The 27,748-nt window shown below is 36.7% G+C and overlaps 7 protein-coding genes and 1 long non-coding RNA gene across 8 annotated transcripts; 5 read left to right on the forward strand and 3 right to left on the reverse strand.

The window, feature by feature from the left end:
- Nucleotides 1-883: 883 nt before the first annotated feature.
- Nucleotides 884-4,285, reverse strand: LOC103835862 (probable polygalacturonase). Its single transcript, XM_018653996.2, has 6 exons — nt 3,557-4,285; nt 2,830-2,950; nt 2,501-2,749; nt 2,269-2,422; nt 1,467-2,119; nt 884-907 (listed from the first exon to the last, which is right to left on the reverse strand). Exons 1-5 carry the CDS (start codon nt 4,028-4,030, stop codon nt 1,594-1,596), a joined length of 1,524 nt encoding a protein of 507 aa, XP_018509512.1. The 5' UTR covers nt 4,031-4,285; the 3' UTR covers nt 884-907; nt 1,467-1,593.
- Nucleotides 4,286-4,422: 137 nt separating this feature from the next.
- Nucleotides 4,423-5,207, forward strand: LOC117127305. The gene is made up of 2 exons (XR_004450241.1): nt 4,423-4,614; nt 4,687-5,207. It is a non-coding gene; the product is annotated as an uncharacterized LOC117127305 (long non-coding RNA).
- LOC103835863 (photosystem I chlorophyll a/b-binding protein 6, chloroplastic) lies at nt 4,979-24,409 on the reverse strand. Its single transcript, XM_009112049.3, has 4 exons — nt 24,403-24,409; nt 5,880-6,167; nt 5,288-5,805; nt 4,979-5,207 (listed from the first exon to the last, which is right to left on the reverse strand). The coding sequence occupies exons 2-4, from the start codon at nt 6,142-6,144 to the stop codon at nt 5,190-5,192; spliced, it is 801 nt and encodes a 266-aa protein (XP_009110297.2). The 5' UTR covers nt 6,145-6,167; nt 24,403-24,409; the 3' UTR covers nt 4,979-5,189.
- Nucleotides 6,520-8,092, forward strand: LOC103835864 (ubiquinone biosynthesis protein COQ9, mitochondrial). The gene is made up of 6 exons (XM_009112050.3): nt 6,520-6,890; nt 6,955-7,062; nt 7,151-7,312; nt 7,391-7,562; nt 7,667-7,740; nt 7,843-8,092. The coding sequence occupies exons 1-6, from the start codon at nt 6,630-6,632 to the stop codon at nt 7,957-7,959; spliced, it is 894 nt and encodes a 297-aa protein (XP_009110298.2). The 5' UTR covers nt 6,520-6,629; the 3' UTR covers nt 7,960-8,092.
- Nucleotides 8,275-9,533, forward strand: LOC103835865. The gene is made up of 3 exons (XM_009112051.3): nt 8,275-8,532; nt 8,796-8,917; nt 9,008-9,533. The coding sequence occupies exons 1-3, from the start codon at nt 8,409-8,411 to the stop codon at nt 9,326-9,328; spliced, it is 567 nt and encodes a 188-aa protein (XP_009110299.1). The 5' UTR covers nt 8,275-8,408; the 3' UTR covers nt 9,329-9,533.
- Nucleotides 10,335-14,983, reverse strand: LOC103835866. Its single transcript, XM_009112053.3, has 12 exons — nt 13,190-14,983; nt 12,901-13,113; nt 12,653-12,742; nt 12,457-12,573; nt 12,114-12,383; nt 11,878-12,034; nt 11,722-11,799; nt 11,541-11,641; nt 11,293-11,463; nt 11,136-11,210; nt 10,950-11,060; nt 10,335-10,880 (listed from the first exon to the last, which is right to left on the reverse strand). The coding sequence occupies exons 1-12, from the start codon at nt 13,739-13,741 to the stop codon at nt 10,542-10,544; spliced, it is 2,274 nt and encodes a 757-aa protein (XP_009110301.1). The 5' UTR covers nt 13,742-14,983; the 3' UTR covers nt 10,335-10,541.
- LOC103835869 (two-component response regulator ARR7) lies at nt 21,166-22,789 on the forward strand. The gene is made up of 5 exons (XM_009112054.2): nt 21,166-21,576; nt 21,659-21,735; nt 21,930-22,007; nt 22,115-22,185; nt 22,282-22,789. Exons 1-5 carry the CDS (start codon nt 21,429-21,431, stop codon nt 22,529-22,531), a joined length of 624 nt encoding a protein of 207 aa, XP_009110302.1. The 5' UTR covers nt 21,166-21,428; the 3' UTR covers nt 22,532-22,789.
- On the forward strand, nt 24,403-26,366 carry LOC108869396. Its single transcript, XM_018653727.2, has one exon. The coding sequence runs from the start codon at nt 25,624-25,626 to the stop codon at nt 26,293-26,295; it is 672 nt and encodes a 223-aa protein (XP_018509243.1). The 5' UTR covers nt 24,403-25,623; the 3' UTR covers nt 26,296-26,366.
- The last annotated feature ends 1,382 nt before the right edge of the window (nt 26,367-27,748 follow it).

Genomic DNA, 27,748 nt, shown 5'->3' on the forward strand with positions numbered 1-27,748 from the left:
CCTGAAAGAAGGGGCAGCAAGTGCACGTTGTCTGTACCAACCTGACGTGATGCGTGTCCAACTCTTATTGGTTCTATACTTATATAATATTTAAGTTTATTGGCTACAAAACTTATACGAAACAAGGCTATGGGGATATAAAATTAAATAGGATTAGTTTAAACGAAAAGGTTTGTAAAACTCGTGGGAAATACGTGTAGTGGTTGGGGAAGGTATACAGATCGGCGAGGCAAGTTGAGTAACGTGTCCATTTATATATGTTTTTACAACTTTTCATGCACCATTTGAGTTCACCTTTTAATTCACGACTCTTATTTATTTGTATTGTATCATAGTTTAGTGTCGTACTACTGGTTGATGATAATCATATTGAAGTTTATTTATTTAGTGTCCAATATACTATACAGATGCAACTCGGACGCCTGACTTTTTTTTAGGGTATTGTTTAAAGAGCAAGGAAAATTATAAGAAGTTGTGGGTTGTGGTTGACTTTTGATAACCGTAGCTTCATACGTAGCCACGTTGTATAATTTAAAACAATACTGATGTAACTTACAATGATGCCTCCAATAAATTTTCTTTTTTAAAACAATACGCACATGAAATTTCTAGAAATTATCAAACAATGGTTCTGCAGTTTCGTTTTGTTACATGTACAATAAAGTAACGCATATGGCATGCGTTTGTTAAACTTTCAATGAAAATTATAAAGATGTAAAAGGTAGAAAATATCATAATATAGCAAACAAGAATACAGTTGATGAGGCGCCACATGCGTGTTGGCCATTATTTGGGTCGGTGGTGGTTTGCAGAATATAAATATACTACTACTGTTTGGAACTGAGCTAATTAACTTTAGTGGTGGAACATGCTTCTCGTGACATTAAACAAAGATTATTTCATAGATTTATAAAGAGAAAAAGACTAGAATAGCACCAAACCAAGTTTTTGTTTCCAAAGTAGCACTCAAGGTTCAAAGTCACAAAAATAGGTTTCATCAAAGAGGTAAATATACACTTATACCCCTTGGGTTAATTAATCCAAACCTTAGAATTTAGAGTTAAGGGGTGGGGTTTTGGAATTAGGGTTTAAAATTTTTTTAAAAATAAATACTAAAATAAAAAAATAAAAATTTTAAAAACAGTTTCAAAAAGTATTTTTAAATTATAAAAACAAAATTTGAAAAAAAAATAAAAAAAATTTTCGAAAAAACAAATTAAAAAAAAAATTATAAAAATTTCGAATCTGAAAACATATAATCTGAAACTATAAAAAAAATTCTTTTTTTTCATTTTTTTTTATTTTTATTTTATTTTATTTATTTATTTTTGTTTGTTATTTAATTTTAAACCAAGGGTATTAAGGATATTTTACCCTTTAATGAATGTCATTTTTGTGACTTTCTCCTTCTAGTACTATTTTTGAGACATAAACTTCAAAATGTGTTATTATTGACAATTGCCCATTTATAAATGTATTAAAATTACAAATAATCTATAACAGTGAAAAGCGATGAAGAGAAACAAATAATTTTCACATTGGTCCCAAAATTTACGTTTATGTACACAAATGACCGTGAATTAAAAAAAACACTCAAATGTCGTAATCAATATCCGGCACAGTGGACTCAGTCGCAGGCTTAACAAGACGACCTTCCTCGTCGTAAACATCAAAGTTCTCACATGGCCGAGGGAAAATCGAGCCAATGACTCGTCCTTTCACGAACGAACACTGAAATATATGTTTCTTCTTGTATGTTAATCCAACTGACATGTCCCGAAACGTCACATTCCTCACAGGAATCTGCTCGCTCCCATGGATTCGGACCGGGACTCGCACTCCTTGTCCGTGTATTCCTGAAAAACTGAATCCAGAGAGTGTCGGATACGCTTTCCTGTCGTAGTTATCGTCTGCATGCTCGTTGTAGTCCGTTTTGATCACGATTCCAACTCGTACGTTGTCTAGTGTTACGTTCTTGTATGTTATGTTTTTGATGTACCCGCCTCGTCCTTGAGCTGTCTTGATTCTGACTCCGCGGCGTGAGTTCCAGATGAGGAGATTCTCGATCGTCACGTTTGATATTCCACCGGACATTTCACTTCCGATTGATACACCAGCACTGTCGAAACATAAGATCAAGCTATCAACAGACAAACTTATTATCACGAGTAATCAATGTTCAAGTAACAATCACCAAAACATGCATAGAGCTTTCCTTATTGGTATAAGAAAATGAAGTGAAACGTGAGAACAGAGGAAACTCTCTACCTGATAACAGAGCGGACGATGAGATTACGGATAAGAATGTTAGTAGAAGGTCGTCCATAAGCAATCCCAAACTGATCCCAACCACTCTTAATCGCGATGGCATCATCCCCGGTGCTAATGTAACAATCCTCAATCACCATATCCTCACAGGAATCTGTTCACGGGAAGAAAAACGGTTCAAAAGGGTTTAAATTTAACCGAAGAAGAGACACTAAGAGGTGAATGAACATACCTGGATCAATCCCATCTGTGTTTGGTGCTCCGGTGACAGGAGCCAAGATGGTGACATTCCTTATCGTCACGTTTTTGCAGTCATACGGATGAAGAGTCCAAAACGGCGAGTCACGCAGCGTTACGTTAGCGATAACTATGTCACTCGACCACATAATTTGAACTAAAGGTCCCCTTGTATTGTTGAGAAGCCTTCTTTGATGCTTCTTCCACCAAGATTGCCCTTGTCCATTTATCGTCCCGTTATGACCTGCACGTTTACATTCATCAACCACTGTCCCCATTATCATAATTCCACACACACCAAGTCCAAAAAAGAGAATCACAAACCAGTTATAACAACGTCTTTGAGGTTTTGACCATGGATTAAGCTTCCATAACGAGGTCCAGGACGCTCTCTACCGTAACCATACGAAGGTAACGGTGGCATTAAAGTCCAAAACTTCTCGTCCTGATAATAAAAAAGTGACACATTCAGTAAATAATAATCACACAAAAAAACCACGTAAAAGTCTAGAAAAACTAAAGCCTCAAGCACAATTAGTCCCAGCATTCTCACTGTCTCATTGAGAAGCCTTTGGTTAATAAAACTACACTAAAGAATCCTTTCAACAGAATCCAACAAACACAGCCAGCTTCAAGCCCCATTAGTCTCAGCCTTCTCATTACACACTCTAGAATCTATCAAAAACATCTCCAAGACTCCAACTTGGATTAACTTCTAGTACTTTAAACCTCACATTAAACTCATTTGCATACCAAAAATAGCACTTGTTATCCACTTGATTCGTTACCTAACAATCTCCATTCAACAGAACCAATCAAACACAGTCCATAACTCCATATACTCTAGACATCTCATGCTATAAGCTTAGTCGTAGCTGAGAGCTCAATATTGACCTCAATAGAGCTCAATCACCAATCAAACACAGTCCATATACTCACTGCAACCTAGAGATCTCATGCTATTACGCTTAGTCTTAGCTGAGTGCTCAATACTGACCTAAACAGAGCTCAATCACCAATCAATCAACAAAACCAAATCAATTCCACAAACCTCAACTCCAAGAATCTCACAATCCTCAGCCAGAAACAGAGTCATACGACTAGTGAGATTAAACGGCGCCGTAAGCCACCGTCCAGGCGGCACATTCAACTGTCCTCCACCACCGCCGCCAAGCTTCGAGATCTCCACCACCGCTCTCTCAAACGCCTCCGTATTAACCGTAACCCCGTCGCCGACACCTCCGAACTCCTTCAAATCGAACACCGCAGGTCTCAACCTCGGCACCGGCCGCAACGGTTTAGCCTTGCCGAAGACCGTGAACCTCCCTCCGGCGACGGGGCCGACGACGTAGCCGCCGATGTAGGAAGATCGCTGCCAGAGGAAGACGGAGGCGAAGGCGGCGATCCAGAGGAAGGCGAAGAGGAGAGTCTTGTGGGAGGCGATGGTGGAAGCGAGGAGGCGGCGCTTGGGGTCGAGCTTTTGGAGGTGGGATTGGAAGCGAGAGGGAAGGAGAGTCTCCACCATCGTTTGTTTGTTTGTTTGTTTGTTTGTGTGATTCACATCGGAGGAGGTTTGTGGTGACTGGTGAGGCGATATAACGTAAAGAGGATCTCGGGGAGGAATCTTTCGATTGTTGAGTAGTCTGTATCCGAAGCTGGTGAGTTTGGTGTGTGATTCGATGGGCTAGAAACTAAACCGGTTTGTTTTGGTTCAATTTCAGTGGGAATTAAATCTGTTTGACATTTCAAATTAACTCCTTAAGTTTGTCAAAGTTCACATTCTGCCAGGTTATTCGGGTTTGAGTCAAAGTTTTCAGTTTTTTTTTTTTTTTGATGTCAAATCTCCTATAATTCAGATTTCATATACATGCTTTAAGTAATAAATAAAAAGACATACTTTAAATTCATATAAACTTTATAATTCTTTATAATATTTATATTGGATTCATTTCAGATTTAAACTCATTTTAGATTCAAATATTTTACGGTTGGATAAAAATTATGTGAAACTAAATATTTGAGTATCATAGATACTTATTTAAGTTTCGAGTATTTATTCTACAAACTAATTCAGAAATTTAAATCAATTTTTGAGATTTCTATTTTTTTGTATATGATCGTATTCAAATACATAAGGATTTGTTAACATGTTTTTATAGTTTAAATTGGATATAAATTTAGTTTTTTTGGTACATTGCATTCAAAATTATTGATAGCTCATCTAGAAGAGTTCCACATCATCCACCAATGAATTTCATGAATCTGGATTCGCTCAGACTCAAGCTATCAATTCGAAAACCTCTCCGGTGGAATTTTTATAGATATCAAATATCTTTCTGTGTTCTCTTCTTTTCGTTAATCTCTCAAGAGTTTGATATCACTGCTGATTCTCTGGCAAAAGCAGCATTGTGTAATCACTCTATCTTTTACTAGACTTCTCTTCATCTGATTGAAGTGTTTGTTGTTCAAAAACAAAACATGTACTATATCTTCATTTCTCAGAAGTTCAATGACTTAACTAACAATTTTTGAATTTTGTCTCTTTATAAAACAACAATATACAAATAATTAAATTCATAACAATAACGTAACTGATGCTATACACCAAAGTTATAACATCATTTGGTTGCTTATACAGCCATAAGAAAATTATATTCGCCGCAAACTAATCTCAATCAACGTGATCATTGTGATGTAAATGCCTGCAAAACAAGTTACAAGTACCAATGAAAGTCGGTCAATACACAAAATCATCAATACATCATTGACATATTAAACTTACTGAAAAGACGTTGCAGTGACCAGGATCAGCGAGATGAGCCATGAGATTCTCAATTGGATCTTGACTAGCACTGTAGTTAGCTTGGAAACAAAACCCAACGAAAGCAAGCATCGCTAACCGTCCGTTTTTAATCTCTTTAGTCCTCATAACCATGACCGGATCAGGAGAACCTCTCCCCCACATCATCGGATCGAACCATAAACCTCCCGGGTAACCAACATCCGGTTTAGGATTCACCTTGTGCGGATACTGAGGCTCTATGTCAACCGAACCCGGTTTTATAAAATCAGCCCAACGTCTACCTTCGGCCCAGCCCATTAACACTAACTGGACGACGAATAAGGTAGTGGAATCCGCGAAATACTCGCGTGACCCTGCGTCGTACCATGAGTAATTCTCGATGAAGCCTAACCGTTCTAGACATTCTGGTATCAAGATACCGGTTACTGCTAGCATGGCCCACCGGCTATGTATGAGCTCAGCTTGTGCAAACCATCTGAGGGTCTCCGGGTCAGACCCTATATAACGAAACCGGTTTAGTTAAATTTCGGTTAGTTTTAGTAAACCGAACTGAGTTTTTATGTTTACATACCTAGACCAAGAGGATCGAAACCGAAATCACCAGGAAGACTGCCATCGAGCCACTCAGGTGGAGAAGTACCGGGGAACCACATAGGACGGTCCGGAGGAAGTGGTTCACAGACACTAGAAACTTCTTTACCGGCACGAACCACCACCAAACGCTGACTTGTTCTTCCATCGACACGTGATGAGAAAGCTCCTCGTCCGTTTTCCACTCTGCTTGTGGATAAAGCGAGTGTGGTGGAAGTGAGAGCAGAAGCAATGGCTAAAGCCATCTTTGTAAATGTTCTTGTGACTCCTTGTTGCTGTGAGTGTATATGGACTCGCATGTTATGGGCTTTGTTATCCAGAAGAATTTGTGAAGCCAGTGTTACATGACACGTGTACGGTTCGATGTGAAGGATAAGTGTTTTGAAGGATTAATTATATATACCGTGATTGGCGAAACCATACAAAATTGCATGAATTATCTTAATTCATATCATGGACTATAACCAGCAATAAAATTTAAAAGCTGATTCAGAATTATGAAATGGGGTTGTTTAGTATAATTTTCTTATTGTTTTCGTCATTTGTGTAAATAACTATAAATTTTGGACCAATTAAACAATGTAACTATAAATTAAATAAACCCCCAGTTTGACTTGTTCATATCATACTTCACCACCATAGTAGAATCAAAGGAAGCTCTCCTTTAACTTCTCTTGGCAACGAACTCATCCACGTGTCAAAAAACTGATACCCTTAACCCACGGCGACGATGTACCGAACGGCGGCGAAGCGTCTTCTCGGCGCTGGTTTAACAACCAGCCGCCTCCTCCGATCTCCCAAGCTCACGTCCTCCACCATCATCCCTTCCTCTCACACTTCCAATCTCTGCACTTCATCGATGGGTCACACCGAATCACCGATTAGTAACCAATCGGGTCCCACGTCGGCAGGGGAAGGACCTCGTAGGAAACCGAGACCCGAGTTTCAGGAAGAGCAAGCTCGTGTTCTCTCAGCGTCTCTCCGTCACGTGGTGAGTCTCTTTTACGCCGTAAAGTTTCCGTTTTTAATTTATCTAATTTAAGAGTTTTCTGCAGGCGAGGTTAGGTTGGACGGAGGAAGCGATGATGGCTGGTTCGAGAGACGTTGGTGTGTCTCCTTCCATCGTTGGGTCTTTCTCTAGTAAAGAAGCTGCACTTGTCGAGGTATATATGTCTGTCTTCAATGTCTTCAACAACACTCTTTGAAAGCTATAAACTTCATGAAAGCTTGAAACTTTGTACTCTTGTTCAGTACTTCATGGATGAATGCCTACAACTGCTTGTTGATAGAGTAGACTCTGGATCGGATTTGCAAAACCTGATTCCGAGTGAACGTATCTCCAAGCTCATCAGAGTTCGTTTAGAGATGCAGGTGCCTTACATGTCAAAGTGGCCTCAAGCTCTCAGCATTCAAGTAAGTTTTGGGGCTGGTTCTTTTTGTTTTGTGATAAGCTTGTATGCTTATATTCTGATGTTTTGAATACATCTCCAGGCGCATCCGGTGAATGTTCCGACGAGTTTTAAGCAACGGGCAATGTTGGTTGATGAGATATGGCACGCTGTTGGAGATGGAGCCTCTGATTTGGATTGGTATGTGAAACGCACTGTTCTTGGAGGAGTTTACTCAACCACTGAGATTTACATGCTTACAGATGACTCCCCAGGTTCTTAAACTCCTCTCTCTCAAATGCATTGTGCTATTATGCGGTTGATGAAAAATAACACAAGTTTTGAAGTTTTGTTATCATCATTATTTCATGCTGAGCAGAGTATCGCGAAACATGGGAGTTCTTGGATGACAGAGTCAAAGATGCTTTTGATCTGAAGAAAAGCATACAAGAGGTATACAAATAGAACCTTTCTTGCTATGCTTCATGCTTGTTACTATTTACATATTTGGAATGAAAGTTCTCACTGGAGACAAATTGACATATTGTGTGGCAGGCCAAGTATTTTGCACAAGACATTGGAGCTGGAGTTGGGAAATCGTTTCAAGGACTGATGAATGGAGTTATGCAGACCATGTCCACAAGGGGTGGTCGTAGTAGCTCTTCCTTTTGAAAAGATCACACACAACTTAAGACAATGAATTTGCTTCATATACATTGAGATATGCTATAATAAATTATATCACTATGTATGACTTGAAGTGTATAAAACTTTTTTTGTTGAATAAAACCATTGAGAACATTGATTTTCTGAGTGCATGATGTTGTGATATGTGAGTGAACAGGAAAGAAAGTTGTGTAATCTTGGGTTCAACATATTTAGGAAGGTTGTTTAGCGTTCGAATACAAACTATAGGGACTTCGTTGTAATTAATCAAAATTGAGGATAGTTGTAGAGAAAGCTTTTAAATATTCCATTTTGACCCCGAGAAGTTTTAGAAAAGTCAATTTTGGATGGCAGCTATTTTAGCTGAACTCGAGCCAAGCTACAACTGATTTGGTTTTGGAGTTTAGACAAAAGCCTGAGAGATAGAGAGAGTCTGTCGGTGAATATCGGGGAAGATGGTGAAGTCTTCAGAAATCGTGGCGAAGCTCAATCTCAGGTCTCATCAAGAAGGTGGTTTCTTCTATGAAACGTTCAGAGACTCTTCTGTTATCCTCTCCACCTCTCATCTCCCTCCCACCTGTAACTCTCTCTCACTCTTGTTCCATTATGATTTGTAATCTTACTTGTGTAATGTAGTCATTTAGATCCGAGTTTGGTTGAACTAAAATCGATGATATTAGAAAATAGTATTGATTGATTTGTTTTTGGAATTTACTATTTCAACAACCCACAAACTGTTCATCCAGCAACATTTTTTCATTTCTTAATCCCTTGTTGGATTTTATTACAGATCATCTAGAAAGTTTGATCCTTTTTTGTTTTGTGTCTGAATCTGTGCACAGTCAAGGTGGACAGAGCTGTGAGCACAAGTATCTACTTTTTGCTTCCATCAGGTAACGTTTCTCGTCTTCATCGCATACCCATGGCTGAAACCTGGCACTTCTATTTGGGTGAACCCCTCACTGTAAGTTTAAAGAAAAAGGAACGATTTTTATTTTAATGTTTTTTGGTTCTTTGTCTTAATAAACACCTCTGTTCTTGTCTTGTGGATCAGGTAGTGGAGATCCACGATGATGGGAAGTTGAAATTCACGTGTCTTGGTCCTGACCTGATTGAAGGTGACCAGAAGCCTCAGTACACTGTCCCTCCAAACATCTGGTTTGGTTCGTTTCCTACAAAGGATTTTCATTTCCCTCATGATGGGACTCTGCTTAGAGCCGAGCCTAGAGACTCGGAGAACCATTTCTCTCTTGTTGGATGCACCTGCGCTCCCGGTTTCCAGTTTGAGGACTTTGAGCTTGCCAAACGCTCTCACCTCTTATCGCTGTTTCCTCAGCATGAGTCGCTGATCACAATGCTCTCTTACCCGGAGTGATGATGGGTGTTACTGCTAAAAGAAGAGACTCTCTATGTTGTTTTGTTACTGCAAAACCTTACTTATGAACCAACCATGTGAAGTTGTAACTGTACTCTTTGATTTCACTTTTGAACTATCTTTCTTTGTTTTTTTTTCAAGTTGTGGATTGATCAAATCATGTTCAGCATAGAGAAAAGCTTTAGTTTCGAATCAAAGTTTTATTCAAGAAACAGAGCTGAATCAGCTGATGATTTACAAGAGATTCCAAGTTATGACTTATGAGGATTTATCAGTGTTATCTGCACACACAGACGCTAACGACTAAAACATTATGACATACAATAACAACTAAAACTAAGGTTTTGATTTTATTTTTTTTAACAAATATTTATTTTCTATAAATGATAATATAAACTTTTAAAATTTATCCCCATTAATTGTTTAACATGACATTTCTAAAAAGTAAAATCTTATAGTTTAAATTAAGTAATTTTATTTTATTTTTAAAATCATCAATTATATCATCCACGACTTGTTGACAAAAAAAAAATATGACTTGCGCATCTACACAATTTTAGAATATGACTTGTTGACTTATGTTTCTTTCCACTAAGTTTTGTTTGAACCCAACAAAAAATCTGTATCCAACAAAATCAAAATTATACATGATCAAAGAAAGATCAACACAATACAAAAGTTATGTTAATCCAGACAAATATGAAAACAAACCTTCATGTTGCAAGAGACATATAAATAAGCACATGTATGTGTGTCTGTATCCAAGAAATTCCTTTTCTGTAGATGATCTTTGATATCCTTGAATAGCTTAAGGAGATAAAGATGATCATAGTGGTCCCATGTTTTTAAAGACACTGTAAACACTAATCCCTGAAGCCAGCAAAATGCTAGCAAATAAAAAAAAATTGAGTTCAAGTTTCTATAAACCCTCGAAGTCACCGCTTCTCTAGCACTTGATCCCATCTTTGTGGACTTTGTTGAATGTTGGTTCACCAAAATCACATTCTTTACAGTATAAAAATCGCTTAATAGATCGAAATCAATCAACTAGTTGAGAAAAAACACATGGATTTGTCTGTCCTTTACACTTTCTCCCCTGAAGTAAATCTTTTATATATGACCAGGCCGTACAGAAATTACATGTCGTGTCTGTAACGTAAATGTACAAACTTACTTTGAAGCTTCTTAAAATCTTTTTTATCTTTTCTTATAACTAGTCTTCTCCACCACATGCACAACAAACATTTGTGCAACATTCAAAGCAGGCGATGCAAGCAAGCGCTGTGAAAAGCTGTGTGAAGACAAGGACACATTGATCATTGAGCTTGGTGCAGCATTGGACACAACACATGCAGCAACATTTGTTGCACAATGAGACACAACAGCTCGAGGCAGCCTTCACGAACTTCTCAGCAGCATCAGGTGCTCTCTGCTCTCCATATCCTGGTGGAACATTCTCTCTTGTAGCTGTTATATCACCAAAGCCTATACTAAATTTTTGCAGTGGGATTGTTCTTGATATCAGCTTTTGTTTCTCGCCGTTGCTCGCTGTCTGTTGAAAATATTTGGTGTACATATGAGTTTTGTAAATTTTTGTACTAACTTATAGATGTGACTATACCTTTTTCTTTCCTCCAGTGTCACTTTGTTTTGATGCTTCTTCTGTGTTCTCCAGTTGGATCATTCTAGTATACTCAGATGGTACACCGGTTTGGATGCTTAGTTTAGTAACCTGAGAAGAAGAAAACTTAGAAGAGAATGAAGAAGATAACCATGAAGAGAGGACAAACTTGAATAGTAAACGAACCTTTTCTATTAGCTGTTTGTCTTCCGAGAACCATGCCTCAGCAGTAAGCAAGTCAATCACATTCTTTGCAAACACCTGCGTAAGGGAATGACAGTTTATGTTAAAAACACATATGTCTATAGAAGGAAAGATAATGAGAAGGAAGATGATCTTTTACTTTATCAAGAGGCATGTCTTTTGCACTTTGTACAGTCAACTCCACAGAAAAGCTGCTAAAATCTCCTAGCAGACCATTGGCTTTCACATTCTCAGGGAACTTTCCTCTGTATCTCCCATATATCATCAACGGACTTGAAGACGTTAGATCAGGAATGTTTGAAGGGCATACCTATTAGTAGTCACAGGTAACACTTTCAGATTCCAAACAAAAAACGATAAGCAAGCAATGTTAGCATAGAAGCACACCTCAACTTCATCAAGAACCTGCAGAGGCTCAATCGTTATATTCAAAAGAACAGTGGATAAAGCCCTTGTAAACAATTTGTCTAACCGTTCCTCGATATGATCTGTATACATCAGAAAAAGGAAAAAATGTCTAAGAAACTATATTACATTATAGTATATCTTTTTGAGTCAAAAGTTTTACCTGTATTATAAACTGATTCGTGTTGGCCCCTAGATAGATTTGCAAGCGATTGCAGGAAGTAGTGATTACAGAATACACCTGAAAGTATTGCATAAGAGTTCACATATGAAGAGGTAAATAAAAAAAGATAATCAAAGCCTTGGAGGAAAGTTTTACCTAGCCCAAAAGTGTGTATCCGTGGAGACACTGATCCACCACTAGCAAGACGTTTCTTCATTACATTACATATGTGTCTCTCATCTTCAACAGACCCATCTGTTACAAAGAAGATCATAGGAACCGAGCCACGTGTATTCGAAAGCATTTCCACAGCCTGAAAATATTGAAACAAGTTTGGCTATTATCACCAAAGTTTTAAAGCTTTTAAAGCTACAAATGAGTGAGGGAAAGACCTTCTCTAGAGGAGGGAGCATGTTTGTACCATCAGAGACAGCAAAGTTCTTGTTCATCCACTCAATGCCTCTTTCAACAGCATCTGGAGTAACCAACTCCATCGAGGTCGAAAACAGAGAAGTATCATCGCTGAAAGTGATGATGTTAAAGGAATCTCCAGGACTAAGCTTAGATAGAGCTGTAGATATCGCGTTGTTTACATCCTCTAGAGGTTTACCAGTCATGCTTTTACTTACATCAACAACAAACACAACTTCCCTCTTGAATGCCTGAAGTAGAGTTAAAGAAACTTAAGATGTAATGCAAATAGCAATCATTAATAAAAAAAGTACAAAACCTAACCTTAATTTTTTGCTGCTTTCCTGGGAAAAGGTAGAATGAGAATACATCTCTCTGATCTACATCGTGAACTGGCGCAGATTGAAGAAAAAGTCCACCAACTATATTACTTGAAGAGGCCTAAGACAAGAAAATAAAAATATAAGCCTTGCAGGAGCCGAGAACAGAGATTCAAAGCACCAGGGAGAGAGTTTATTACCGTGCAAGAAAAGCTAAAGTCTGTATTTGACCATTTCAAAACATCTGCTTCATATGAAAACCTCAACGTCCCAGCATTCCTCACTTTCTCCTGTAATACAAGAACCAAATCAGAAAGTGTTGGAGAAAAGATCTCACATCGAAAAATTAAGAAGGGACTAAGTAATATATGGATCAATCCATTTATCGCCAATTGGTTTTAAGTTACTGTATCATGGACCTTGTTTTGAAAGATCTATGAAACCACACCTTAAGTTGATGACTGCATCCTTTACTAATAACTTCTGTTCCGGTTCCGGCATCAACACTCAAGTAAATCTTCTCCCTCTTGGAGATTTTCTTTACAGCAGGAGTCACATACTCAGGAAAGTTAAAAGGAATGTCTAGGAAGAACTCTCCTTCCTTATACGTCAGCTTCTGTGACCAAGACATCTTGATAGAGAGGTTGGTACCTCCATCAACCTGTAAAAACAATAGATATAATCATCATAAAAGAGAAATAAACAGACACAAGAGGCAAAAACATTTTAAGTAGAACCTGTGGTACAGTGAGAGTGAATATGTTTGGTTTCAAGAACCCTCCACTTTGAGTTTGCGTCGTTTTCTCCAACTCGTTACCATCTTGAGCCGCGATCAGTTGCGTTGCGTAAGACTTTCTAGTAATCTCGACCTCTACACCTAGAATCGAACCATGTTCTTCTCCCATAGGAACAGCAATACGACAATCACATCTCTTGCTTCCCATGACGCAGTGGACACGCCACGTTCCGGTGACGGTTACAAGAGCCGTGTCGAGGTAACAATCGACGTCTAGCTCGATAGCGTTCATCTGGAGAGGAATCAGAGCCGGTGGGTCGCACCTGCCGTGCACGTGAGGCTGGTAGCTAGGTAGGTCCGGGTTATCCACGATTCCCGGGTCGGGTATAACCGCGTAGACCATGGGGGACGAAGGAAGGTAGGCATGCACCGTGGAGGTTCTCTCCATCGGCGCCGCTAGCCTCGGCGCCGCGACGGCACGGTCGTTTCCGAGATAAATGCGTTTCGCGAGTTTGAGACCATCTTCCACCGCCCTTGCGAAATCCTCCGCCATCTTGAGGACGGCGAAGAGATCTTTGTCTCGGGGTTTGGTTCTCTCTTTCTTTCCTAAATTTTCTCGGGAAAATAATCTGAGAGGAGGATGTTCCTTTCTTCAGACAACGAGGGAAACAAATCACTTGGGAAGTTCTGTCTTTTCCAGCGCATTTTTTTCACTTTAATTATTTTAATTTATATAATTCGTTTACAATTACGAAAGTACCCCTTTCCTTTTTTGGCGCGATCGAGATCTAACGGTTGATATAAGTATGCCGACAAGATACAAATACGCGAGAACGAATTGTTTTTGTACACGTGGCAATATATGGTGGACCCACCGTAGTATAAATGTGGTTGAAGCATAGGATTCTAGACTTTGACGTTCTTCAACGGTAAAGTCTCGTGGATGCTTGTGCGGGGTCTCACGTGATGAGCCGTTGGCTCATGGGCTTTCTATGCGCTTCTTGGGTTGGTTGGTGGAATCAACTGACGTATCACATACACTTACTTTTGGCTGGATTACTAAAAAATTGCTGGATGATTTTCCTGATATAGAATTTTGGTAATATGCTCTCAACAAATCAAAGACTTTATAACTTGAATAAATAGTGGGATTACAATACAATGGTTGAAATAGTTAACGTGGAGATATGATTAATCCATGCCCTTTGAGATTTGCAATCCAATTACAGAAATAATAAGGTGTTTCATTAGTGGATGATTGTTATATCGTAACCGTTTGATAGCTCAATCCATAAAACTAAAATTATATGCTCACAAATTCTGATTTTAAGTATGAATATAATTTGTAGAAGCGGAAAGTATACTTTAGAAGTAATTATAGCTGTAATTTGTCACATGGTTGTTCGTTTTGTGTGATGCGTGCACTGGGTAAACTGTTATCTTGTAGTCTCTGGAGCTTATTCTACAAGAACGAGATAGTATATATCTGCAAAACTTGTATGTGAAATATGTTGGTAAATGGTTAACACAATAGCTTAGTGATGATGCAAATAATTAAAAAAAAAAACTTTCGGCACTCTAGTTTGGTTCTAGCTTCCTCTGCAGTCTTTGTATAGTTTATGCATGGTGTGCCCGTTTAAAGTGAATTACAGAGAGTCAGAAACACAAGTCAGGTATGTTTTGACTATGGAATTGATAATTAGTTGAGAACGAATAAAGTGTCTCTCTACACTTGTAAAGCAGCCATGCATGCATGGGGATTGTACAAATCTCCGGCTCAGTGATATATTATATATATATCAACCATCCGCTCTTAATTTGCGGCTTGTTGGACTCGTCGTGTGATGTGTGCTAACCACTCATCAAAATATTTGTACTGTGGTTCGGTTATTTATGGACTATATATGGTATGGAAACTGATGGTTTGTATCATTTAGTTATGTTCTTTCACCTTACTTGTTGAGATAGAAAATTGATTCTCGGTTGTTGTTTTCTTGCTCTGTCTGTCACCGTAAAAGAGAGCTTTGACAAGTTAGATTTGTTCCTATTAAAACTGCAGTGATAATATAGCGTAATAAGACATCAACATCTAGAGAAAATAAAACAACCTTTTAGAAAGTAAGATCTGTTCCGTATGGAATTGCAATGATAGTTTATTCTGAAACTGAGCCAACTTTTTTTAAAGTAAGAAAATTTGAAACATATTGATGTTTTTTCTTCTTTTCTTTTCACCTTTTCAGTGATGTTCTTACGCCTAAAGTGACAAAAATAAATTAATAATTAACATGTGGAAAGCATCACAAATATTTTACTGTTTTCTTTCCTCAACTTTTAATTGACTCGTTTCTATAAGCAATTCCACTGTCTTTCGGAGCTGTTAGGTGTGAAGCCCATCGTATTTATTTACAACAAAAACGTGAAGGCCATCGACCATCGTATTGGGATACCTATCAAATAGATATCGACGAAATTGCATGATTCTTAATCTAAGAAACCAAATCTTTATATTTTATGTTGTCCAAGTCTCACGATTGGCTAGAGGATGTTAATAAATATAAAGGATCCTCCTCCACAACTTTAAAGATTTTGCTTTCTAGATTTGGTCCAGAAAGGCTTCACTAATCACGGCCAATCTAAAAAATACGTAAAGAATTTAAATTAAAAAAACGAAAGAAAGAAGGGGAATTGCCACTAATACCACTTTGCTAATACCACTTTTCAACTTTACACTTTTCAACTTTACCATTAAAATTTTAATAGACAAAGTACAATTATACCCTTGAATAATTAAACCTAAATTACTCTCTTTCTCCCCCAATTCTAAATTTGAGAGTTCCCAGATTGATTTCGAATTCGACGGTGATCAAATCCGACGACACTGACGAGTTCTTCGGACGGCGCTGGCGAGGTCTCCGGCGGATTTGACGGCGCTGACGAATTCTCCGACGAAGCTGAAAAACTCTACAAGCTCAGGTGAACAAGACGATCTGTCACTTTCTCCTCCATTGAGAAATAATGACGATGGCGACGAGCGTTGATTCGCTTCTGGAGAAGCTCAAATAGGAGGAGCTTTACCTTTCCACCAAGTAATTGGGAGTCCTTACATTCTCAGAGCCGCCAATTTCCTCCTCCAACTCGTGCTTCTCCTCTATCTTCTTCTTTTGTCTCTGTAAGTTCACCATTTACGCTTTTCATGTTTGTATGCGTGGAAACATGAGCTTTGCATTTTGCTTGAGTGGCTAGTATCGGAAACCTAATAAGGAATGATTTGGGAAAAAAGAAGTATCAATTTTTTTATTTGAGTTTAGTACTCGGTGTACTGTATTGAATTACAGCAAAATCATTATCTTTGGGAAGATTACGATATGATGTTCTTAGATTTCTATTCTTAGTAATTAATTACAAAACAATGGAATATCTTTAGTGCTTAGATGAAAGACGTATATTGAGACTACTTATACTTTTGGCCACATTCTCTGACAATTTTGTTGCTTTTTAATAGGAATTAAGCTTGGTTAGGTTGGTGTTGAATGCCCTGCAAGGTGTTGAGTCTTCTCTTATTAGCATACATAAGCTCTCTTATGTATTATTCTGAGCCAGCTGATAGGACAACCCACCAAAGTCTGAGCTTGTGGCATCGGTTATCAAGCACTGACGCCTTGGGACAGATTCTTTGAAACATATGATGCTTTGGTTCTTTGGTCTTTCTTCTCTTGTTAAGTAGGTGAAAATGAAGAAGCCAATAACAAGAGCTGCTATACTCTTGTTAATCAGACTTTTGCTATTGCTGTGAGAAAGGTCCTAGAAGGCTATATATCTGGTCTGGATACATTATGTGAATCTGCAGAACTGAGGCGTTCATCTAACATTGTGGTTTTGTAAACCCATTATAAATTTTTATAAACCATTATAAATTTCAGAAACCCCAAGTATCTCTCAATGAATCATCTCAATACTCAATTATACCTTTTTATAAGGCCTTATAAAAGAAACTGTAAAAGAATGACGTTCTTTAATAAGCAAAGAAATGGTGGAAAGTTGGTTAATTTGGTGATTTATAAACTCTTAAAAATAGATTTATAAACCTTGTAAATTAATTTATGAACACTTATAAATAAATGTAAAAACTCTTATAAATAGCTTATAAGTTCTTGTAAAAAGTTTTATAAACTCTTTTAAATAGCTTTATAAATATTTATATATGTTTTAAAAACTTTATAGATGGTTGATACAAGGTTTTATAAGCTCTTATAAAATTTATAAGTGATTTTATAAAGGTAATCCGCTTGAGGTATTTATTACAATTTTTATATTTATAAGGCCTTATAAAAGAAACCGTAAAACAATATATATATTTAGCCTTATGTTTTTATGTTTTCAAAGGGAAACACAATTTTCAAGAAGATTGGAGTTGCAGAAAGAGAGAGAAGACACGTGTTTTTATATGTAATATATATGTTCTTGACACATATAAGAGAAACAAGACACATGTCTTTCTGTAATATATATGTATAACACGTGTTTTTATAAGTGATTGTAAGCTGTAAATCATTTGTACTTTACATTTACTCTAGTTTCTTTTTTAAGAAAATTAGTAACAAGCATCTTCATGTATTTATATCACCGATTTTAATTTTTAAACTTTTTAAACTTATAATAGCTTTATGAATATTTTACTTCTAAATGTAAAGATTTATAAAATCTTATAAGAGATTTATAAACTCTTGAAAAAGATTTATTTTCTCTTACAAATTGTGCGATGAAGATTATTAAACTCTTATAATATTTTTATAAACCCTTATATACAGATTTATAAGCCTCTATAAAATGTTATAAGACTTCGTAAAATAATTACCTTCATAAACTCTTATAGACTGCAGTAGATATTTTATAAAGTATTACAAATCTATTTATAAGCCTATATGAATCAATTTATACATTCTTGTAAATCAAAATAAAATATCCCAAATCTACTGATTGTTTGAAGAGCTCATCAACTTGGTGCTCCCCAATCTGCCATGGCTCTATGATGATGATGCCTTCTACTCCTCTTGCTTGGCGGTTTGATTCAGCTGAATTCACACTCAAAGAAGACTATAACGACTTCTTTCTGAATGTATGTTTCTTAATGTCTCAAGAAGCATTCATCCTTCAGATTAAGTACTAGTAACAAGCAACTATCGTTTAACAATGCTTCATTTCTTAATATACTTACAACGCTTTGTCATACACTCTACACTTGATTTCATGAAATAAAAAGTTGTAACACTTCAAAATACCACTAACCTGATTCTTCTGATATGTTTTTTGGCTGAATAGATATTTCTCAAACAGCTTAAAAAGACTCTCTAAACTATTTATAAATCTTTTGATAAAGTCTTATAAAACCTTTATATTTTTTTGTAAACCCTATACAAACTCTTCAAAACCCATTAAAATCTTTTATAAACCCTTATAAATCTTTTTTTTTGTCAACATTCTTTTCATTTAAGCCTCATGGGCTGAAATTATGGGCACAAGTCTTTCGGCTTAAAGCCCAACATTTTGATACACAAGACTAAATTCATAAAAATAAAGAACACGTGCATGTTTTATAAAGAGATGATGATACGTGGCAGATTCTGAGGCACATGCGGACAGCGAACAATGCTCCACCGCTTCAGACCCCACCGCTTCAGCTCCACGAACGAAGAAACCTCCTTTGTCGGACTTATAAATCTTATATGTCTTTATAAATGGTTTATAGACTCCTACAAATAATTTTACATACCCTTATAAATTATTTTATAATGGTGTATCAATTTTATAAATTATTTTTATAAACCTTTATAAACTATTATACAAACCATTATAAGTTGTTTTATAAAGCTTTCTAAATGGTTATAGACTCTTTTAGTTGATTTATAAACCTATATAACTCTTATAATTCCCCTTATAAATTGAATATATGCTTTCATAACATTTTTATAAACTTTTATAAATAGTTTATAAATTGCTTTTATAAACTCTTATAAATTATTTACATTCATCAATAATCATAGATTCACCCCCATTGGTTGATCTGAGAAAGTGAACCATAGATCTTAGAGACTCTTAAAAATAATTTATAAACATTTATAAATCGCTTATAAACTTACAAAAATGTTTTCTAAACTTTTGTAAATGATTTATAAACTCTTATTTGCCCTTTAAATTTCTTTTCTCTTCACTTTTATCTTCTTTCATGTGTTATTGCTTTATATCATATACTGCAAAAAAGTAATCTTGTTTGATTGTTTCATTGGAAACTTTTCCAGAAATTATAAGGAACCAAGATAGACACAACTGTCACTAATCAGCCAAAAAAAAAACTAAATTAACATATTTGGAAGAAAGAGAGAAGCTAATTTAAAAAGTCTTACTTTCATAATTCATCGTAGAAAGAGCAACTGATACTAAAACACAAACTCGTTAAAGACATACACACTGAATATTATGAATACGACGACGGCGGGGCTCGATGAAGAAGACGACGAACTCGTTAAAGACAAACACGGTGAAGCTCATAAATACAGCAACGACATGTTTGAGGAAGACGAAAGAGAAGCTTGACGAAGAAGACGACGATCTCGTTAAAGACGGACACCGTGAAACTCATGAATACGGCGACGGTGGATCTCCACGAGAGAGAAGACAGATCTGAAAAGAGGCGTTTATGGTTGAAGATAAGGAAAGGTTAATTTAGTCTTTTGCCATTTAATGAAGAATGTATATTTGAAAATGTCCATTTAGTGGTGGTAAAAGTGAAAAGTGGTACACTACAAAGTGTATAATTGAAATTTCTCCAAGAAAGAAATACATTACTTTATTTTGAACTTTACTATATTACTTTTGTTGCATGATTAAAAAACCTGTAAAGAGACATGTTAGTTTTATCCCAAAAAAATTAACATGTTTTATTATTAACATGTTAGTTTTTAGAAGTATATCACCCAAAATGACCTAAATGTTGGTTATCTACCTAATTGACCCTACATTAAATGGGGAAAATCGGTCAGAAAGAATCATATAACGTGTCTTGTCCAAGTCTAATTTCTATTTTATAGGGCTTTTATGCTAGGCACTTAATTAAGGATCTATTATATACGTTTATACTTTATTTACCTTATCTATTCAGAAAATATAATTGCTAATTCATGTCGACGACATAATATATATGCATGATTCTAATTAATTTGAAACCAAATCTTGTGTTGTACTGCCTATCCTCTCGTAATTGGATAGAAGATGTTAAAATAGAGACATAAAGGATCTTCTTCCACTCCAATAATTTGTCCATATTTTTATTTTATCTCAAGATTTTGTCCAAAAGCAAATGAGATTCACAAATCACACAATGGTCCACTAAACAGAGTGCATTTACTACATAAAAATCAATTTAAAATAGAGGAACTTAACTGAAAACGATGACAACAGTTAATGAATTGACCATTTTGTCGAAAACAATTTCTTTATTCAGAGAAACTTGACATTACGTAGTACTAATAAACTAATAATGTATCAAAATAAATAAAGAATCAACAAAACTACCAGAATATATCAACATAATACTTATAACTTGAGCATAGTTTAAAGTTATCCTGTCACTAAGTGTATTGGAATTTAGTAGAGCATCAATGCAATATCTATATTTGAATGCAGAGATCACTTCTCTATTTTTTATCAAAGAAAGAGATTACCTCTCTAAGTGATTATTTTTAAATGGATTAGATTAATTGGTCAGGGGACTGAATATATAATAACAACTTACTAATATAGAAATAAAATGAAAAAAGAAGATAATATTGTGAGAGGTAATTACTGAAAGAAGGAGGAAAATTCCAGGTCAAGAGAGAGAGAGGGGTCTCTGTCGGATTGAAAGAAACAGACCAAACAAAGATCTTTGAAATCTTAAAAAAGATTCGGTGCCCAAAGATTTTGACCTTCAAGACATAAAAGATTTACTATTACATGTGTTTTTTTTCTGACACTTGACCCAACTTAAGATTTTGTTTCCTCTTCAAAGATCTCACCAGCAACATCTGATCTTCCGTATCTCTCTACTGCAACCCCACCTTTTATATCTATGTCACTTTTTTCCCCTTCTTCCTCCATCACATCACATTGATTTCTGAAGTTTTTTTCTTTCTCTTTAAACCAAAGCTTCTTCTTCCTCGTTTTCTTTAAAAACCAGTCTTCATTCTTTTCTGAGTTAGAGAGAAATGGCTGTTGGTGAGGTCATGAGGATGGAGGTTCCCACCGGTGGAGATCTGACTGTTAGTTCGCCTGACCTACATGTTCTAGCTGTCGACGATAGTATTGTGGATCGTAAGGTCATCGAGAGGTTGCTAAGAATCTCTTCTTGCAAAGGTAAACTATACACGGCACCACAACAATTTTCTGTCTCTCTGTTTTTATCTCTTTGCCTAATAGTTTCTGTTTTTTATTTCAGTGACGACTGTAGAGAGTGGGACTAGGGCTTTGCAGTATCTTGGCTTAGATGGAAACACAGGAGATTCTGATCTTAAGGTACAAATCTGTTTGGTTACTGAGAAATCCTCTTAAGGAAAGAAAGAGAGACCCTATGCAACTTTTGCTCTTGCTTCTTGTCTGAAAAAATAAATAAAATAAAAAGACTATTTAGTAATTAGTTTGTTAGGTCTGATATTTTGTTGTTGTTGAAGTTATTTATTAATAGTTATGTGTGATCTTTCTTATTACAGGATTTGAAGGTGAATTTGATAGTGACTGATTACTCAATGCCAGGACTAACAGGATATGATCTTCTCAAGAAGATTAAGGTAATAATTAATTAATTAGTAATAGATTTTGATTTTTCACGTATGAGAAAAAAAACTTGAATAAATGTTCTCCAATGTTGATACAAGTATATATTGATAATGTGCAGGAATCTTCTACATTCAGAGAAATACCTGTAGTGATCATGTCATCTGAGAACATCTTAACTCGTATAGAACAGTAAGTGATTCTGTAAATGTGTAACAATACAAAGTAGATCATATTTTATCTACCCTGTGATATAAACTAAGTGACTTATCTTCTCTATTTTTTCAGATGTTTGAAGGAAGGAGCAGAGGATTTCCTTTTAAAACCGGTGAAGCTTGCAGATGTAAAGCGAATAAAACAACTTATAATGAGAAATGAAGCAGAAGACCACAGAACCTTGAGCCATTCTAACAAGAGAAAGCTTGGAGAAGATGTTGATACATCACCATCATCAAGTCATGATTATTCCTCTGTCAAGGACTTTCCATCTTCAAAACGAATGAAGTCAGAATCTGACATTTTTTCTCCTTTTATTTGAAATACATAGAGCCAAGGCCTTAGCTAGCATTGTCTGTTAATATTCCACAACTAAGTTTTTTTGTTCATGCCTTTTTGTTTTGTGGTCAATACAAAGACTGTGTTTCTGGTTTTATTATCTTGTAAGGACTCAACTACTTCCTCCAGATTCTGGCGAGGTTTTGGTGTACTACACATTGACTGTGTATGCCATTTCTCTCATGTAGATGATCAGATACCTGAGAACTTTGTGATCTTGATCAGATACACATTGACTGTGTATGGCATTTTATACTATCTTAATACATCTCTCTCATGTAGTTGATCAGATACCTGAGAACTTAGTCTTGCTCTCCCAAAGAAAGTTACATGGAGATTCCTTCTAAGGCATAGTCTCGGAAGCTGCTTCGTTATGCTATTCAAGGTTCCACTTTCGGAATAACCTTCATCATCTCACAAACATACCACTGAGCTGAAGGGAGAATGATAAGATGGAGAGAAGAGAAAACTAGAGGAAGGAGCATTATAATATGGTTAACTAATGTTTTAAAGAAAAAAGTCTAAAAAAAAAATCAAAAAGCTCTCCAAAAAACGTTCTCTGATCGAAACTTATTTAAATCTCCGTCACCGACTCCGGTGGTTCGCCGCTACCGGAGTCGCCCTTCTCCTTTCCTATTTTTCTTTTTTGCTTCTCTTCCATCTCCTAGCTACCTTCCGATATGCTTGTTCTTGTGGGGTTCGCTCTTCCAAGCCCTAGATCCGGCCAGATCTGAGGTACGGCAGTTGCAGGTTCCTGGAGGCACGGCGAGGAGGTGAGGCAGGTGAAGGAGGTTGAGTCGGCTCTTAGGGTGGGGAAAGATTGGTTCGGCGGTTTTGTAGATCTAGATCTGCTTGTTCGGTCGTCTTTTCCAGAAGTGGCAGCACGTGAGCTAAGGAGCTTCCTCTTCTCGGATCTGTTCCTCGGGTTTGTAGTCGGAGTGGGGTGGTGGTTCGTTTGCGGTATCCTCGCCTTGGCGTCTTGGCTATGGAGCTTCTCTTGACTCCACCCAAGGTGGGTGTCGGGGTCTATTCTCCGGTGGCGCGTCTCAGTGGCTACCTTGGTTTCGTGTGTTGGCTGGTGTGTCTCTGTCGACGGCGCGTGGGGGGTTCTCTGGCTGGTAAAGGCACGTGGAGTCGTCTATGGCTCTAGCGTCGGCTAGTCGAAGACCTTCCTCTGCCTTTGGATTTCTTCAGTTCTCGGTTTCTTCGTGTAGGAAGACCTGATTGAGATTTTCGAGGCTTCTCTTCAGGTTTACTTTGGGTCTACTGGCCTCGGTTCCGTGCCTCTGACCTGGTACTTTGCAGGCACGGTCTCGGCGGTTGGAAGATGATTCGTTTCTCTGGTTCTCAGAGGCGTAACGTGCGGTTGAGTTTGGGTTTCTACGGTCATGAGGAGACCTTCACTTCACCGGTGGCGGCGTTGTTGAGTGTTGCCATCCCAGTGGCGATTTTGATCGTCAGGTTACTCTCTTTCTCTTCCATTGTAGGTCCCGGAGTTTTCTTATCAGTGGTGCGGCTGTGACTTCAACCCGCTTTTGTATAGCTTTTTGAGAGTAGTCGCTTCCTTGCTGACTTTGTGTCGGTCTGTGGAGATGTTGTGTAAGCCTGGTGGTCTCGTTACTATTGTTGCGGCATCTGCGGGTTTCTTGGTTGTGGTTTGCTGTTTAGTTTGTTGAGCTGTAGGAGGATGTAGTAAGGCTTCGGTGTGTGGAGATGCGGCTTTCCTTTATTTGTGGGCTCCTGCTATTAAGCTTCCTTGTTTCTGGTTCTGAGAGGAGATGCGACTCCTCTTTGTTTGTGAGTTCCTGCTATTAAGCTCGGGTGATCGTTTCTGGTTCCGAGTGGAGATGCGACTCCTTCTTCTTGTGAGTTCCTGCTATTAAGCTCAGGTGATCGTTATTCTGAAGTGGAGATGCGGCTCTTCTTTGCGAGTGAGCTCCTGCTATTAAGCCCCGTTAGCTTGTGTTGTCTTGGCGTTAGTCCCATCTTGGTCCTTCGTTTTTGCTGCCATTTGAATCAGCTTCCTATGTGTTCGCAATCGGTTAGCACCCTCCTAGTGTTCTTGTATGTGTTAGCCTTGGTCGAACCTCTTCTCCGGGAATACAGTCTTTATCGCTAATTCTCTAGGTGGATGCTTACAAGTTGAAGTTTGGAGAATTACTGATTATCGTTTGTTTCCATGTTTTTATCTTTTTTTGCCGTGGAATCAATTATCCTAGGTTCTACAATTTGTTAACAACAGTCTGTAAAACCTCTTGTTCATTTTTCGAAATGATATTTACATTTTTAGCAAAAAAAAATATGGTTAACTATCAGCAAATATAAATGCGAGAATATCTTGAGTAATCCATATTGATTATTATATGCTTAATTACGGACAAAAATATATGATATAAATGCGGATTTTTTAAAGTAATCCACATTAACTGAATTATAAGAGAGATGCAATATTTTAATTTTGGAGTAAATTATAAGAGCGTTGTAAAATTGTGAAATTTCATGCAAGAAGATTAACTAAAACAAACGAAATCGGTCGAAAACAAAACAGTTCTTATTTGTTTTCACTTTTATATTGAACCATAATATCAATTGTATATAATATAGCGAGAATATATTTTGGAGGATTAAAACAAAAGATTGGGAGGATATAAGATTTATGAGAATATATCGCATATGACAGAATTTGAAGAATTTTTAGATGAATAACTAAATTACAATGATACAAAAAGTAATATAACATACAAAGTAAGAGCATTTTCAAAATAGCAGTCATGTTTTAATAGTGTCGATGATCATAAAAGGAAAATTGACTTTCTAAAAGGTTTGAGAAGTTATGAGAAAAGCAAAGTAGTTGGAAAAAAAACTTATATAGTCAAAATTAAACGGAAATTATATCAACAAAAAGGAAAGTAACAACAAAACCTAAATAAATTAGGTTTCAAAGATCCTCCTAGACTAAGAAATTGGTATTGTACCCCTATAAATACCCCGCCCGTATTAAACTCTACAATTCATCACTGCAATCAAACAGAACAAAGCAAAAACCCTAAGAAACTATAGATATCGTTTTTCATTATGAGATCCAGAGGCGACTTGTATTTCAGGCATGAGATCGACCGTAACCCTTCAGCCTCGGATGCTGGCACATTCAAAGCATGCGCAACCATGGTCACATGGCACGAGGACATGGAAGATTCTGAAACAACATTCTCGTTTACGTTGTCGGCGGAGGACGTCATCGAACGGCAAGGACTTGCCAACAAAATACAAGAACTAGATGAGCTATTCATGGAAGCTGCTTTCCCTCAAGAAGATAATTTGCTTTTGTTGACCCAAGAAGCCTATCATTGTTTCATTGAAGTGATTTCCTCAAGTGATTATAGCAGAGATTGTGCTGTGTCTCTGTGGTTTACTTTTCGTGTTTGGCGTTCTCCTCCTCCTCTTCCTCCTTCAGTTGATGAATTTGAGGATGATGATGATGATGATGATGAGGCGACCAATAGTAATATTCCAATCAGGGCAGCAAGCAAGCTCGCCATCAAGTCCTTAACCAAGAAAATATACAACAAATGTGACTCTCTTGCCATTGACAGTTGCACTATTTGTTTGGAAGAGTTTAAGAGTGGAGTCAATGTTGTCGAGTTACCCTGTGGACATGAATTTGATGATGCATGTATCGGACACTGGTTCGAGACCAATCACATTTGTCCATTGTGTCGTTTCGAGTTGCCTCGTGAGCATCATTGAAGATATTGAAAATTAGGTTATTCAATTTTCATAAAGTATGTTGACAAAAATAAAACACTGTTACATGTTTTCATATTTTCGCTTTTTTTCTTCCCGTAAAACTATGCACTTGATTCGATTTCGCTTAATATAATGGAATGCATCCACTGTTCTTCGGCTTTTGTCAACCATGATGCTCATAAAAAAATATTTTGGTTAAGTGAACTTAAGGGCAAAGCTCATTCATTTTTTAGATGAGTCTTGTCGTAAGATGAGGAACATCAACTGAAATTGTTAGCTAAGGTTTTGCCTCCATCACCTAAATTATGTTAACCATGCTTCCTTTACACATAAACTAGGGTTTTAAATTCGTTATTCTACAATTTTGATAGAACTAACAAAGACACCTTTTTACTAATATTAATGGTATATTTAGAACAAAAAACACACTTGATTTTATGATAATTTCAAGGTGTTTCTCAAAAATTCTCCAAACCATAAATATGATTGAAAATGATTCAAACACTAAGTGGTTTATTATATAGTATATCCTTTATATATTAGTAGAAAAACATTTAAAAAGTTGTAACACGTTGTTGTTTGTAATAATTACTATAATATATGTTTGATTATAAAAGGAATTAGAAGGTGAGCACTTCAAATTTACAAGAACAAAAAAAATCAAATTAAAAAACATGTACATAAAAAAGCCAAGTGAATGAATAGTTTCAAAATATACAAGGAGAATGAAAATGTTTAATGTTCAATATTTGTTAGTGGTTTTGTTATACTTGTCCTTGACCCAACGAAAACCAACTGCAGAGCCAGTCTTAAGCTTTTTAAAACCCGAAAAAGCCACAGCTTTTGTCTTATCTAGTCCATGTCCAAATTTCTCCTTGTACTTAGCGGTGTATGAGTTCGAGGCAGTGCCACCTCCACCGCTTCTGACGACGGCGGTGCCGCTGTTGTCCCACTGGTCAGCCCACATGATGCTACGTAGGATGGGATTCTTTTTAATTTTTACAAAATTTAAGTTATAACTATCTAAAAGATCCTCAATCAATATATAAGGGATGTTTTGAATAGGTCCAAAAGTGTAATATCACCTATTATAAGCAGAGTCGTGTATTGATTAGACTAATAATCATTTAATTTTGTATTGTTATTCTATTAATAGATAACTGATGGTAGTTTAATATGACATTGGTTTAGTTATATTAGCAAGGTTGGTTTAGTTTAAGTAGTTCTTTTTGTCAACTAGTTTAAGTAGTTAGTTTACATTTCTTAAGTAGTCTGTTATATTATTGTAACATTTATGAAAGAATCCAAAATTTAAATGACAACTTCTATCATTAAATAAAATAGATTTTAAACTAATAAATTAGATTTTGTTTAAAAATATTTTCAATCTTTGCGTGGGTGCAAATCTTGTATATTTTAAATTACAAGTTGAATAAAACTGGATTTGAAAGTG

Source organism: Brassica rapa, chromosome A08 (assembly GCF_000309985.2).
Source record: "Brassica rapa cultivar Chiifu-401-42 chromosome A08, CAAS_Brap_v3.01, whole genome shotgun sequence".
In the NCBI taxonomy this organism is placed as follows: Eukaryota; Viridiplantae; Streptophyta; class Magnoliopsida; order Brassicales; family Brassicaceae; genus Brassica; species Brassica rapa.